General features: G+C 27.0%; 2 protein-coding genes across 6 annotated transcripts; one reads left to right on the forward strand and one right to left on the reverse strand.

Annotated features, from left to right (window-relative positions):
* Window positions 1–6,984: 6,984 nt before the first annotated feature.
* Window positions 6,985–9,861, forward strand: LOC122508931 (N-acetylglucosaminyl-phosphatidylinositol de-N-acetylase). 4 transcript variants are annotated; one of them, XM_043622609.1, is made up of 7 exons: window positions 6,985–7,140; window positions 7,217–7,333; window positions 7,641–7,793; window positions 7,912–7,993; window positions 8,284–8,480; window positions 8,568–8,698; window positions 9,624–9,861. In XM_043622609.1, exons 2-7 carry the CDS (start codon window positions 7,327–7,329, stop codon window positions 9,762–9,764), a joined length of 711 nt encoding a protein of 236 aa, XP_043478544.1. In that variant the 5' UTR covers window positions 6,985–7,140; window positions 7,217–7,326; the 3' UTR covers window positions 9,765–9,861. The 4 variants fall into 4 exon arrangements, with proteins under 4 accessions (XP_043478544.1, XP_043478542.1, XP_043478545.1 ...); XM_043622610.1 differs by having other exon boundaries at window positions 6,988–7,140; window positions 7,214–7,333; XM_043622607.1 differs by having other exon boundaries at window positions 7,217–7,793.
* A 134-nt stretch (window positions 9,862–9,995) lies between these two features.
* LOC122508957 (neuronal membrane glycoprotein M6-b) lies at window positions 9,996–15,654 on the reverse strand. 2 transcript variants are annotated; one of them, XM_043622651.1, is made up of 6 exons: window positions 15,495–15,654; window positions 15,005–15,225; window positions 14,299–14,435; window positions 14,019–14,201; window positions 13,742–13,892; window positions 9,996–12,004 (listed from the first exon to the last, which is right to left on the reverse strand). In XM_043622651.1, exons 2-6 carry the CDS (start codon window positions 15,006–15,008, stop codon window positions 11,688–11,690), a joined length of 792 nt encoding a protein of 263 aa, XP_043478586.1. In that variant the 5' UTR covers window positions 15,009–15,225; window positions 15,495–15,654; the 3' UTR covers window positions 9,996–11,687. The 2 variants fall into 2 exon arrangements, with proteins under 2 accessions (XP_043478586.1, XP_043478585.1); XM_043622650.1 differs by lacking the exons at window positions 15,005–15,225; window positions 15,495–15,654 and adding an exon at window positions 14,609–14,858.
* Window positions 15,655–16,090: the final 436 nt, after the last annotated feature.

Consider the following 16,090-nt stretch of genomic DNA (forward strand, 5'->3'; position numbering starts at 1 on the left):
ATTAATCCGACTCATTTCACGAGTAAACCCAATACATTTATTATATATTAAAGTCAAACATTACACAAGTCGAAGTTATTCTTAAGGCTATTTTTGGGACTACTCTGAAGTCCGTTACGAAAGAACTCCAAAATAGAACTGAATTCGTGAGGGAGCATTTATCCCTTGGTCCATGGCAGAATCTTTGCGCATGCCCTGTTATAGAGTTTGTAAAGTCTATGAAGTTTTTAGAATCACAACACTAACACTGCACTGCACTAATACACGTATAAACATACTCTATGTATTGAAAACATGTATCACAACAAGTGAACATAACCCTTTTGCATTCACACTAATTACACAATTATTAATTATTTACATCATATCTAGTAACAATAAATCTCTTATACTGCACTCATCATATTTAAATATAAACAACAATTATAACGATAACCAATTTGATAATGTATCATAATATAATATTATTATTATATCAATACGTTACAAACATATATACACATATATATACACATACATACACATATACATACATATATATACATATATATATATATATATATACATACATATACACACATACATACATACACATACATATGTACATATCCTATACCATAATATTACAACAATCAATCAGATAAAGTTTACTAATAATATCATTTTCAAATAATACATTCATGCTGCACTATTAGCAACAATATAATATTGTTGTTAATTGTTCATAACGTTCATATTATACAATTGATAATTAAGTTTCGTCGCATAATGAAAGTCTATGTGTACGTGACTTTTCGAAGCCATTTCTGTGGTCACAAGTATGGTAAACACATGTTGCATTGTCCTATAGAAAAGGACACTTGAGATATTTTTTATATTCTTTTCGAGGGTTTCTCGGTTTTATGACACTAAAGAAACTAGAGATTACATTTTCTTTCGCTATTCTACTTGATTTATGACAATTCTAAGAAATGTTGATTTTCAGATACATATTCGGAATTTGGGAACTATTAAACCGTGAAGTATTATATTTTACAATAGTCAAACTTTCTTGTTTAGTCTCGTCAATATTTGTCTAAAGTCGTGAGAAAATACTAAAATAATTGAGTTTATTAACGAAATGTTATAATTTCGCGCTTCGATAACTCGTAAATCGATATATCGAAAGTTAACGAGCGAGATGGTAGTCGCTCGTAACACCTTCCCCCTTAAAGAGAATTTTCGCAAGAAAATTATAAAAGAAATTTCGCTTGGGTATTTAAAAATTTTTTTGTTTATTTTAAATTTGTCTATAATAACCTAAAATTTATTTTCTGAAACAATCATAACTACAAAAATTGAGATATAATTATTAGATTGATTCTAACTTGTCTTTTAAGTTCAAGAATAGGAGAGAAGATCTAAAAATGAAAGGAAAATTTTCTTTTTATTTTACTGTAAATATTCCATAATTTTTAAAATAATTTCATACAGAACATCAAAAGAAATAATTTTCTTTTCTACTTTTTCACAGTGAAAATTTTTGAGGGGGTAAGAAAGAAGGGAAAAAAGGTGAAAATTGAAAGACATGGTACGAGCAAGTCCCAGTTGCTCGACACCCCCTTCCCCCTTAAAGAGGATGATGAAAAAAAAGAGTCCTGTATTGCAGGTAGTTAGCCTGCTGACACAGAATCGGTTTTATAAAAATGTCACTGACTTAAGAAAATGTCTTCGTTTATACAAATAGTAAAACGGTCATAAAGAAAGGGCTTTTCTTTTTTAAAAATGAAGTTCAAAACTAAGTTTATTTAGCAACCTCTCTTATAGTTATGGAAGCATTTAAAATAACATTGTAAATTTTCTGATTAGGGACCAATACCCACTTTACGTTAAAATACTTTTCACGATTTCGACAAACACCATCCCCATCCTCACCACCCTTGACCTCTAGGCAACACATGCCATGTTCGCAGGTGGTGGATTCGGGTGAATGTAACTATTAGAAAAATGTTCTTATTTTACAAGGAGAATTGAAAGGTTGAAGAGAGAGTTATGAAAATTCCAGTTTCCTATTACAATTCAAATTTTCATTTTGAATGTTTATCAATGCGACGGCCACTCAACCTTATCTGGGAACGAAACCACGAGACGACCCTTTTGAACACTGGCCCTTTTGTTCTCATGTCTTTCCCGACCTCTGTAGCGTGACTCCCGGCTAATGCTATCCACATCACCTTTATTAATTCTAGTAGTGTGATTACTGGCCAGACTCACCACTACCCTGTGACTCCGTGCCGAGGCCGTCCTCATCAACATTCTACCTTTTGTCTCGGTCTCGCGGTCACATATCCCCAGAACCAATAAACCGTCCATTGCATCAAAACCTTAAATTGGTTCGCTAATTTTATTTGACTCCGAGCAATTGCATGGTTCTACCCGGCCTTTCGTCCTTCGTCATGTTTTGTAAAAATAATTAATAAAACACAGGTGTTTTGTTCATAGAACGTGTCACCTCGTGCAAAATAAATCCAAACTAATTGATTTTTCTTTTGTCAAGTCGTTTGTTGTCAATTGGTATACCATGCCAAGTAGAACACACAATTCGCAAGGGTCTCACCGAAATTGCAGGGTGTCCAGTGAATTTTGACTCTAGAATTCTCAGATTTATTTATTAATTTCTAATATTCTAAATATATTAAATTGAGTATTAAAACAATAAAAATTAAAATGAGGATTAAAATAATCGTACCTAATTGAAAAGATTTTAATTTTAGATATATTAAAATTTTAGATAAACTTAAAAACAATTATTTTTCTCAACATTATTCAAACCTTAATGAGAGAACAACTTTCTTATCTCGGTGAAATTGTCTAGATTTAATATAGTTTAAGTTATACATAAAACAGGTATACTTTTAAAATGAAAAAAAAAAATATTCTTTAATTCATATATAACTCAAAATTTGGTGCATAGAAAAGCAAAACATATGTTTGTTTATTTCCTCTGCAAAACTAATTATAATATGTTTATCAAAACTTAAAATGTAGACTGAAACTTAGTTTGATTGCTGATATATGTTTTCTTAAAAATTTGTTGAAGAATATAAGGCTTAGTATAAATGTTCTTAAAATTTTTTTTTTTTTACAAATTAATGAAACTTTTCAAATTGCATTTATATTTAAAATTTCCGTCAATTTCTAGAATTTTCTGTTGTAAATAAATTCTCACACGTCAGACACCCCGAATTATAAAGATTCAAATCTTCCAAAATGATACCAAAATTGTCAACAACTCTCCCCTCTTCAAAGTACAATTTTCAAATTTTCTTATTGATTTCAATACGTTTAAAAAGAATAAAAATCTTTCTTTAAACTTTCTTTCTTTACTTAAACAGAAGGACTTATTAGATCTCGCGGTAAGGAATATTTTCCCTCGTTCGTGTGTCTCAAGGGTGGAAGATCAAGGATAATTTCTTCATTCTGAAACCCTAAAGGAGGCAGAATTCTCGTGCAAAAATTCCATTCCCAAAATTTCAAATGAAGAAATACCAAAATCCTCGGTATTAATATGAATAAATTGCCTTTCTGCCATATACATGTAATACAACAGACTTTCAAGGTTTCAAAACACCCTTTCTAACACCCATTAAGTGGAAAATAATAACGTTGAAGCGCATTAAAACAAGAGAAAGAGAGATGCCCTTTTTTTGTGCAATAATCAGGTTCTTTGCATGTAAAGCAGTGCTTATCTTTTAAAAAGGAAATTGGTATGTACTAAACAAATTTTCATTGATTAGTCAGGTATTTTCGTGACATTAAGGGTTGAATATTTCGGACAAAGTTTTAAAAATTAAATTGACACTTGTAGAGATAGAGAAAACAGCCGTGGAAGTAAAAGAAATTGCGTTGTTGCCTTTAAAATTGTCTGTTTAAAAATATCATAAAACAGTTCAAAAATATGTCTGTCTTTGTCATGTCACGTCATTTTTACATTACAATAAAATTCCATTATTTGCATTAATTTCACCACAATGTACGGAATATTCACAATCATATATTCATTAATATTATTCACAAAATTTTTAATTCATTCACACCATTTGTCTCTTCTAGACTTTACCTTAAATCAATTATATACAATCGTAAAAACAATTAATTCTGACAACTTAAGAAAAATACTAAAAAAATTTTAATTAATTCAACATTTTAAATACAACAATCTATTATTTAAATTAATAAGAAAGATGTTAATTCACAGAATTAAAAATATTTAGAAAAACTAATTCGAAAATATTGTAGTTACAAAAATGAGAATTAGTGTCATTTTATATTATTAAAATATTTTAAAGTACTTCGTATTATACAACAATTGACTAAATAAAAATGTAAACATAAAAATATATAAAATATTTCTTAATTTATAAGTATTCTAATTATTCAAAATTGAAAATAAACCATTTTTATCATTTTAAAAATATCAATATTAAATTTTCTATATCTTAAATAATTTGACAATTAAATATTTAATAAAAACAATAATTATTGCCTAATTAGTTTGACTATATACTAACTATATCAAATTTTTAACTAACACAACACATTTAATTTAGACTCAACAAAACAATAATATATTAATTATTATAAAATACATATGTCAATTATGAAATACTCAATTATCACAAAAATAAAAATGCATCTAAATAATTTATTAAATAGCAAAAATAAGAAAACTAATTGTTTCACACGGAAATTTTAAAACTTTCCAAAAAATTTCTTAATTATACCTTTAAATAGTGTAAAAATCATAACCTCAGAAGAGACAAATTATAATCTATAATTTCATAATCATACGCTAACCATACCTTTATTTTATTATTCCAAAACACTACGTTTCACGCACTTCACAACGAAATGACCATAATTTCAAAATTTGAAATTCTTTCGCGCACACACTTTTCCACTATATTCTTCTTACTTTTGGAAACAATTCTTCTTGTAGTTGGTTGACCTTGCAGAAGTCCGCTCAAAAAAAAATATTGAAAATCCAATTCATTGGTTCAGGAAAAATCAGGTATCAGCATCTCTTCGAAGTACAGAACTCAGGAAAGCAGGATAACAGGATACTCCCAGTTGAATAAAGTTTTTTAAAATTTATTTTTATTATTAAAATTGACACTCGTTCGACGTCCTAATACAGCAACAATATTTAATCCACCACAACAATTTGAATTTGTAGTTTGGTTCTCCAGATGAATTCCATGATGTCCAAAGTAAAAAGATTGAATATTTCACTTCCATTTATATCACTGATTAATTCATTAGTCTCAAATTTTTCTCGAAATGTTCATGGTACACAAAAATGTTAATATTTACACTGTTTTATAGTTTATTTTATGAAATTCCTTAAAATTTTAACACTGTTAGATTTACAACCCGTAATATTTGTTATTTTCACTATTGTTCTTTAAAGTTCAAATTCACATAAAATTTCGAATAAAAGTCACAAAATTTGCAAAAATTTAAATTTTTCCGCACCAAGATCCCGACGTTGAGCCCCCAATTTGTTACGTGCGGATTTACGTTATTTACGCGCAGGCGTAAAATCCGCGATTTGATTCGATGTTCAATCTTGGTTTAATCCTTTGAAAAGGAAGGCGGAAATATTCAAAATAAAACAAGTTAATTTCCGTTAAAACGGAGGGAAAAACCTCGAAAATAAGAAAGATCAATTAATAATTAATATTAATATCAATTAATTATTAATCCGACTCATTTCACGAGTAAACCCAATACATTTATTATATATTAAAGTCAAACATTACACAAGTCGAAGTTATTCTTAAGGCTATTTTTGGGACTACTCTGAAGTCCGTTACGAAAGAACTCCAAAATAGAACTGAATTCGTGAGGGAGCATTTATCCCTTGGTCCATGGCAGAATCTTTGCGCATGCCCTGTTATAGAGTTTGTAAAGTCTATGAAGTTTTTAGAATCACAACACTAACACTGCACTGCACTAATACACGTATAAACATACTCTATGTATTGAAAACATGTATCACAACAAGTGAACATAACCCTTTTGCATTCACACTAATTACACAATTATTAATTATTTACATCATATCTAGTAACAATAAATCTCTTATACTGCACTCATCATATTTAAATATAAACAACAATTATAACGATAACCAATTTGATAATGTATCATAATATAATATTATTATTATATCAATACGTTACAAACATATATACACATATATATACACATACATACACATATACATACATATATATACATATATATATATATATATACATACATATACACACATACATACATACACATACATATGTACATATCCTATACCATAATATTACAACAATCAATCAGATAAAGTTTACTAATAATATCATTTTCAAATAATACATTCATGCTGCACTATTAGCAACAATATAATATTGTTGTTAATTGTTCATAACGTTCATATTATACAATTGATAATTAAGTTTCGTCGCATAATGAAAGTCTATGTGTACGTGACTTTTCGAAGCCATTTCTGTGGTCACAAGTATGGTAAACACATGTTGCATTGTCCTATAGAAAAGGACACTTGAGATATTTTTTATATTCTTTTCGAGGGTTTCTCGGTTTTATGACACTAAAGAAACTAGAGATTACATTTTCTTTCGCTATTCTACTTGATTTATGACAATTCTAAGAAATGTTGATTTTCAGATACATATTCGGAATTTGGGAACTATTAAACCGTAAGTATTATATTTTACAATAGTCAAACTTTCTTGTTTAGTCTCGTCAATATTTGTCTAAAGTCGTGAGAAAATACTAAAATAATTGAGTTTATTAACGAAATGTTATAATTTCGCGCTTCGATAACTCGTAAATCGATATATCGAAAGTTAACGAGCGAGATGGTAGTCGCTCGTAACATTTTAGGACCTAGTGCGCAATCTAGTGCTAACTTCACGAAGTCCTGAATCAGCTGATTGCACAAGTGAACAGAAGAATAGAAAAATTAATTTTTTCTACATTAATAAAAAAAATAAAATAATAATGTCAATTAAATATTTTTGTCAAGTCCAACGATTATAGAAATCTATTAGTGTCTAGTAGATTATCACCATTCCTGATGAGACGGTATGAATATTGTATTAATACTCGAAAGCCTCGAACCTCGAAAATTATAAATATTGTTGATATTTTTTGTTAGCAGTTTTTGGAATAATAATTTTGACTTTAAGAAAAGTCGAATTATTCGAATTATACGTACCAAATTGAACAATGACAATATTTCTGGAGGATAAAAGGATATTTTCTTCTTAAATGACACGTAACGATATAACCTCAAAAATATTCTTTTTTGTTGTTTGGGAAAAATAATTTTGCGACAGAATTATAAATCGAATTATTTTTTCGTTTTAAAATTATGACATAGCGAATAGAAGGGCTTTTTTTAGAGAATTCTATTAGAATGTCTAGTTTAAAGAATTTAATAAATTTAGACTCTGTTATTCATTTTATTAACGATGTTATTTTGTACTGGTGGTGGTACATAACTGAGATCTCGTGGCAACTTTTAATAGCATTCGTAGCTTACATCTGCACTTGTGTATTTCTTTATTTTGTTTTAAAACAAGTGAATCATAAAGCATGGCAAATACCAGGTCCACCAAACAGATTATTGCTCGTAATAGCACATCCTGACGATGAGGTCATGTTCTTTGGACCTCTCATTTACTGGTTGGTGAAAATGAAAGCTAGCCAGATTTATCTTCTTTGCTTTACCACTGGTAAGTAGTTTCAAATTTTTTTAATATATTAATTTATAAGCAAGAATTGAAATTAAATTATTATTATTTCTTTCTGTTTTTAAATTGAGTATTAAAATTTCGAGTTTTGTTCTTTCAGGTGGAAATAAGAAAAGAAAAGAGGAGCTTTGGGCTTGTGCGAAAGAATTGGGTATATCAGAAGCTAATATTACAATTTTAATGTGAGTTATCGAATCCAATTGTAGAATCCTGCTTTCTTTTTCTTTTTTGCTTGCTCTTTGAAAGATCATTCAATTTTTATTGAGTTGGAAATTAACTCATGAAAAATGTTGTAAATAGTTTTCTTCTTTCGCTCATAAAAAATGTCTTCATAAGTTCGTAAAAGAAACCTGTTACAATGCAAGTACTGTTTTTGACACTATTTATTGCTTCTAGCTATAATATAGTCGCAGCTATTTCACTTAATTTTGCTGAAATTAAATTCAAAAGATAAAATTTTAATTACTTTCAGGTACACAGAATTACCTGATGATGCAAGGGTACAATGGCCAGAAACTTTGGTGGCAGATAATATTTTACACTTTATTGAACTCTATAAAATAAATGCAGTTATAACTTTTGATAAATTTGGAGTTAGCAAACATAAAAATCATATATCTCTTTTCTATGGAATGGCATCGTTGTGCATGGACAAAAAAGTTCCCGCCTGTTAGTATTTTATTTCTACAATTTCAAAATTCAAAATTGATTTTTCATAACGTATTCTGATTCTAATTCTAAATTTAATTTTTCTAGATTGTAAATTATACGTGTTGGAAAGTGTAAATATTTTAAGAAAATATACACAAATACTCGATCTGCCAATTAGTTTGCTGTCTGCTTCCTATTGGTATATAGTGACATATGATCAAAGACAATACATAAAGGTAAAAAATTTAAATTTTTCCCCAACGCAGGACTCGAACTAGGTTCATAAATTTGATAGAAGTCTGTAAAAGTCAGTTTTTTTGAAAAAAGTTCATTATTTTCATAAATAATAAAATTCTGCTCATGAATTCAATTATTTTTAAAAATTTTAATAAAATTCTTCAAAAGAATTCACTTATTTTAGAAAATTTTTTTAAATTCAAAAGAATTCAATTATTTCTATGAATAATAAAATTCTTTTCAGAAATATAATTATTTTTAAAAAATGATATTAAAATTCTCCAAAACAATTCAATTATTTTCATAAATAATAAAATTTTTGTCAGTAATTCAATTATTTTTAAAAATCTTTTAAAAATTCATCGCAAGAATTCAATTATTTTCATAAATAATAAAATTCTTTTTAGGATTATTTTCACTCATCGCAGAATTTCAATTATCTTTAATACAATTATTATCAAAGTTCTCGATAAATGTAATTATTCTTAAAAATTTTCTTAAAATTCGTCAATAGAATTCAATTATTTAAAAATTTATTGATAAAATTCTTTATGAGAATTGAATTTTAAGAACCATTCAATTATTCAATAAATTATTGATTTTTGTATTTAAATAATTGAATTCTAGTAAAAATGTCTGATAAAAATAGATTTATTTATTATTATAAAACATGAAGATATCGATGACTTCGAGTCGAAGACTCGGAGTTATCAATATCTTCATGTTTTATAATTATGAAAAATTTAATTTATAGTTTTAAGTAAAATGTTCTCTTATTTGACTCGGACTTATATTTTTGTCAATAATTGGTCCGTAAAGTTCGTATTTTTTCATTTTTGTTCCGTAAAGTCCGTATTTTTAAATACTTTCACTGGTTCGAGCCCTGCCAACGAAAAAAGTAAACTAATCTTCTTCTCCTTACAGAAAGCCATGAAACAACATAAATCTCAATACGTTTGGTTTCGTAAATTGTACATGATTTTCTCGAGATATACTTTAATTAATACATTTCAAGAAGTGAATTTTCTGGACTTAGAACTTGACCTTCAATTCGAAGAAGACTAATTTTTATATTAGTATATCAATATTTGTAAATAGTTGTCAATTTGTCATTTCTGTAAATCATTCTGTACAAAATAAAAAATTATGTTTACTTAATAAATGAGGTTTTTTTTCTTTATTGTAAAACAATGAAAAGTATAGAAAAAATACTTGTAAAAAAATTTTTGAAAAAAGAAACTACATTTTTGCGAAAAAATACTTGTAGAAAAATTTTTCAAAAAAAAGAACTTTCCATTTTTGAGAAAATTATTTTTATTGCAGTAAACTTACAATAATTTAAATATGTAAGCATAATATAGTTCTTTTTAGAAATCAGTCCCGATACTTGATAGATTTATCTAATAATAAACAGTATTCGTATCGGGAGCGATAAACGCACATCTGCTAACATTTAAATAATCCTTTCATAGATGTATTAAAATAAACAATACATAATTTTTTATATAATCGATATGTTCGTTCTACAATTAACATTATACCATTCATTCCTATTATCTAAATAGTCTTCATAAATTTGAAGTGTTTTACACTTGCCCGAAAAAAACAAACAATTACAAAGAATATAATTTTTTCATATAGACTTAAATCTCAAAGATTTTCTTTTCCGTAAAATTTTGGCACAATTTGTGCTTAAAAAAAATCTTGAGCGCTTAATATTGTCAAATTTTTTTTTTTTGAGCGAAACAATTGAAATGTGCTATAAACGACGAAACTTAATCTAATGGTGACGTTCTAACAATATATATAAAAACGTAAAAAGACACACTTAAAAAATTATTCTATAGATAAAAAATAATGTATATATAAAATTCTCTTTATCAAATGATTTTTGTTTTTCAAACACAAAAAATTTAGTTTTTGTTTTTTTACTACATTAAAAAACTATAGAATCGTTGAAAAAGACTTTCGACTTTTTTTTATAGACGAAGTATCGTTTTCGCTGTAAGCTCACAGTTTATCACTTATCGTAAACAATGGAAAAAGTTGATTTCTTAATCTCAGCTATGGAATGTATTTTCGTTTAGGACTCAAGTTATTTCTAACAGGACAAGAATTTTACGCTGGAAAAAAATTTATTTTATTCAAATATCCGATTAATTGACTATTATCAATTAAATCAATTAAATATTTACTTGAATCAAATAATATTTATTGGAGTCAATTTAATGGTTCAATTCATATTTGCTTCAAATACTGAAATTATTGGTTCAAATATGAATTAAAGCATTTAATTGTCTCCAATAAATATTATTTGATTCAATTAAATATTTAATTGATAATAGTCAATTAATCGGTTATTTGAATCAAATAAATTTTTTTCAGTGTCATTCTGTCAATGAAACTGTTAATACTGAGTAAAAAAAATAAATTGATGCAAGCTGCTCAATATTCAATCTGAAATTTAAATGCGCTTGTATAGGAAATGCAACAAATTGCGCCAGTGAGTGTTCAATTGTTACCGAATAAATCGATATGTAACCTTATCAAATATTGGCGCTTATATACATATATATTATAATTTTTATTTTAGAATATTAATTTCTTTTCAAATAGTCTCAAATAATGGACGGCATTAAAAGTGTTCCCGCAAGATCCTCTGGTTAGTGAAAACACCGCAACAATTTAGCGACCTATGAGCGGAGTTGAATTTTTCCTCCACTGGTTGAATGATATAACAAAAGTATTAACCAAACACATTAACTAATTTATTTTCTTGTTTCGTTTTTTTGGTTCATTTTGAATATCATACAACCCCATAGTTGTTTTTTTTTTGTTTTAAACTTTCGCAAAAATAGCGCAATCGGAGATAATAGAGTGTAGAGAGTGATAGAGAGACAGATCGATCGCTAAAGAGCAACTCACCCTTAAATCCTAGAAGAGTATTTAGGCTTATTAGGGATTCATGAAGATCTCGCGGGCCGTATCCTAAAATCTATCTTTATCACGATGATGCGAGCTCAAAGTTCCCATTCCTGGTTGAGGAGAATCGGGATCACTGGGATCTTGTAGAAATTGAAGTTCTTGTAATTCTTGGAATTTTTCGTGATCACGAATATGTGCATAATTCGCCGAGAGGCACATTAAATAATGTATTAAACTCAAAACGACCAGCATTGCTGCTACTGTTGCCAAAATGAACATTGGTACCGCCTTCTCCACGTAATCTTTGCAGAATAGTTTCATTTCCTGTGCTCCACACACTTTTAAATCCTCCGGTCGTATTTTACTCGGAAACATGAAACCTAAAAAAAATCATGATTTAATAATTTAAAAAATTCATGGTAAAAATACTTTTGTCGAAAAATAGTAATATTTCTCACGAAAATTCAATTATTTATAAAAATTTAAATAAAATTCCAGACAAGAATACAATTATTTTCGAATAAATAATAAAATGCTTCTTAAGAATTCAATTACCTGGTTTTAAAAATTTCAATAAAATAATTCTTTACAAGAATTCAATTATTTTTCCAAATAATAAAATTCTTCACGAGAATTCAATTATTTTCCCAAATAATAAAATTCTTCACGAGAATTCAAATATTTAAAAAAGAAATAAATAAAATTCTTCGAAAGAATTCAAATATTTTCATAAATAATTAAATTCTTCTGAGAAATTTAATTATTTTTTAAAAAATTGACAAATTTTTTCTTTAATTCTTCGCAATTATTCAATTATTTACACAAATAATAAAATTTTTCACAAGAATTCAATTATTTAAAACAATAAAATAAAGTTCTTCGCAAGAATTCAATTATTTTCATAAATAATAAAATTCTTCTAAGAAATTCAATTATTTTTTCAAAAATTGATAAATTTTTGAATTCTTTGAAGAATTATAAAATTATTCAATTATTTTCTCAAATAATAAAATTTTACACGAGAATTCTATTATTTAAAAAAAAAATTAAATAAAATTCTTCGCAAAAATTCAATTATTTTCATAAATAATAAAATTCTTATCAGAAATTCAATTATCTTTTAAAAAATTGATAAATTCTTTCTTTAATTCTTTCCAAGAATTCAATTATTTTCATAAATAATAAAATTCTTTTAAAAAATTGAATTATTTCTTGAAAAATTAATAAATTTTTGTAATCTTTGAAGAATTAAAATTCTTTACAATTATTCAATTATTTCCCCAAATAATAAAATTTTCACGGTAATTTAATTATTTAAAAAGAGTTAAATAAAATTCTTCGAAAGAATTCAATTATTTTCATAAATAATAAAATTCTTCGAAAGAATTCAATTATTTTCATAAATAATAAAATTCTTCTCAGAAATTCAATAATTTTTTAAGAAATTGATAAATTCTTCTCAGAAATTCAATAATTTTTTTAAAAATTGATAAATTCTTTCTTTAATTCTTCATAATTATTCAATTATTTAAAATAAAAAAAGTTATATTTAGAGAATAATTGAATATTAAAAGCTTTCCTAGTACGATTTTTTTTTAGAAATAACTAAGTTTTAAAAGATTATTAAAATGGAAATCGTTGAAAATTTTAATTGTTGCAAAACTGTAGTAACATTTAAATTTTTACATTGAAAAATTATTTATTAATTTTCTTAATTCGTTGACTTCAATACTTAATTATTTTTTTAATTTCTGTGAACAATTAAAATTAAATTTTATTCAATAATTGTATTTGTTTACTTTTAAACACAATCGCATTGTTTAGGATAAAAATTTAGAAAATAATTGAATTTTTCAAAAATTTAGAATTAAAGTTCTCAGCAGGATTAGAATAAAAATAAATAGTTTTTATTGAAATCAGGAAACAGTGAGGGTAATACTGAATCAAATTTTTGTGAATCGACCAAAACAATTTTTGTTTTTTATTCGTTAAAATTAATTTTCGATAGCTACTTTTTTAAGTATTATTAAAGTTACTTTTGGATACTTTTTTAAAATTAATTATTGAGTGTGAAGCCTGTAATTAGTGAATATAATATTTCCCGATAATATACTTACTGAACTGAGAGAAATCAATGCATTGTTCCAAACTTTTCACACGTTCGTTACCACACAAATTCCAGAAGGTCGTGAAAACAAAAGTGGTGATCACCATGAAAGCAAAAATCAAAAGCCAACCCAATTGCAGAATGTAGGTAACGGTCATGAACTGAAAGAAATAATCAAGAAAATTAAATACTTTTAATGAGAATGAGAAATGTAAAATGTAAGAAATGAGAATAAAATAAGAATAAGAGGTTTTTGCGACCTATATAAATATTTAAAAAAAACTTACAACTGCACAGGAGATTCTTCCGCCAACTCTAGATCTCCAAGCACGATATACTTTATGTCTCGTCGCTCCAGTGGCTAGGCAACCAACACACAAGATCATAAAGCCCAAGGCAGCCATGCACGCTCCAATCGTTGCGAAAATTAATTGCACAGCCTCCAGCCATCCGAGCCGAAAATTGAAAACCTGTTTTCAAAAAAGAATAGTCAGTTTTCTAAAAACAGTCATTTTTTTAAAAAAAAGAAAAGAAAAAAAATTCGTTTATTTGTAAAAAAACAATTACCTGGTCCATCATCAGAGATGAAAGCGTAGCACCTCTGTACATTGTGCCACAAAATATTCCGACACCCAAACAGCACATAATTGTGGCTATAAGGGTCGCGTAAGGCACGCGAGCCATACAATCATTGCACATATTACCTGAAAAACACCATTATTATTAATATTAATTTCAATTATTATTATTATTAATTAATCTTAGTTTCGAAATTCATTAAACTTTTCAAAAGTTTAATGTTCAATTTAAATAAAAGAATTAAAGGAAGAAAATAAATTAAAGAAACTGTAAAACAAGGCGAATCACTCAAACTCACTACAACTTTTTTCTGGCCGATATTCAGCGTGAAGACTATACTCTGAAAATCTATCAACACTAACAGAACTAGAAAATTTTTGCCGAAGGGGCATTGTACCACTTAAATCTAAAGTCTGAGGTCTTCGATAATTATTTCGACTAGCCATTTTTAAACATTTAAGATTGTACAATTGAAATATAAAATACAATAAAGGAAATTTAATTACATTTAGGAATGAAAGCGATGACTGACACGCTATGAATCACTGTATTAACAAGCGAACTTGTATTCTCTCTTTCGTATCATCAGGTGAGTAAGATAAGGAAAAAAGATTATAGGAAATACAGTCCTACACTTATTTAACACTTTAAACGTAACCTTATGTCAAAATATTAGGAAGTGAATAAAACTTACCCATTTTTTCTAAAAAGCAACAGCTTTTTAAGGTTATGTTGACACTGGAACGAGAGTTTCGTAAATAAACCCTCGTCTGCAAAATAAACTGTTAAAAATCTCTTTGAATCTCTTCAATTAAGGCAGTAATTGGACGTTGGAGTATCCTGGTTAGTAAATGACATCCCACTCGTAAATTAAAACTTTTTGGCCAGACCCAATCTTTCTTTGTCACGTCAAACCTGTAAACAACTCTTTGTTTACCTCGAAAAGTCACACACTCACGTAATTTACAATTACAAGACTTCGTTTTTAATAATTTTTACTCCTTTTTCTCTTTTTCACTGTTTATATATTTTTATATTATAAAATTTTCAATTTGGAAATAATTGAAATTCACAACATTGACGCTACAAAGTTAACAAAGACAGGTTTTTCCATAGAAATTCCAATGAATGATTTTCCGAGTTTCTGTCACTTTTCTTCGTATATACTTTTTCTATTCAAATACCTTTTGATTCTTTTCAATCTCTTTAGTTATTTGTTGTTCGAAATTCTCTTCTCCATTCACTTCATTCACTTGCTCTTGCAATGAAGAGCAGAACAACATAACATTCCACTTCCACACCATTAAACTAAAACATGGCGGTGTGTTTTTTAATTTCATCACTATATAGACATGACATGACATTCCATATAGATTACGAGAGAAAAAAAGGAAGCAAAAAGAGTGGGATTTTAAACCAAGTAATCCAATATAATTATTAATTAATTACACAAGTGCACGGAACGGCATGTTAATAATTGTACCTAAATATATAATAAACAAGGCAGACCTGAAACAAGGTTACAACCTTAATTATATCTAATTTATTTCAGGATTAAATCATTCTTTATTAGAGATGAGTTCATTTTTTTTAAACCATAACTTATTTAAATTAGATAAAAAAAATAAAAATTACATTAGTCACTTTCATTTTATTTCAATGAGTAGATAGGTACATTTTTTCAGGACTATAAAATAAAATAAAATTTTTTTTAAATTATGTTAAAATGTTTACTAATTGAGCACAACACAATTGTAATTTTTAATTAAAAACTACAAAG

The sequence above is a fragment of the Leptopilina heterotoma genome, unplaced genomic scaffold (genome assembly GCF_015476425.1).
Source record: "Leptopilina heterotoma isolate Lh14 unplaced genomic scaffold, ASM1547642v1 Lhet_59, whole genome shotgun sequence".
Lineage (NCBI taxonomy): Eukaryota > Metazoa > Arthropoda > Insecta > Hymenoptera > Figitidae > Leptopilina > Leptopilina heterotoma.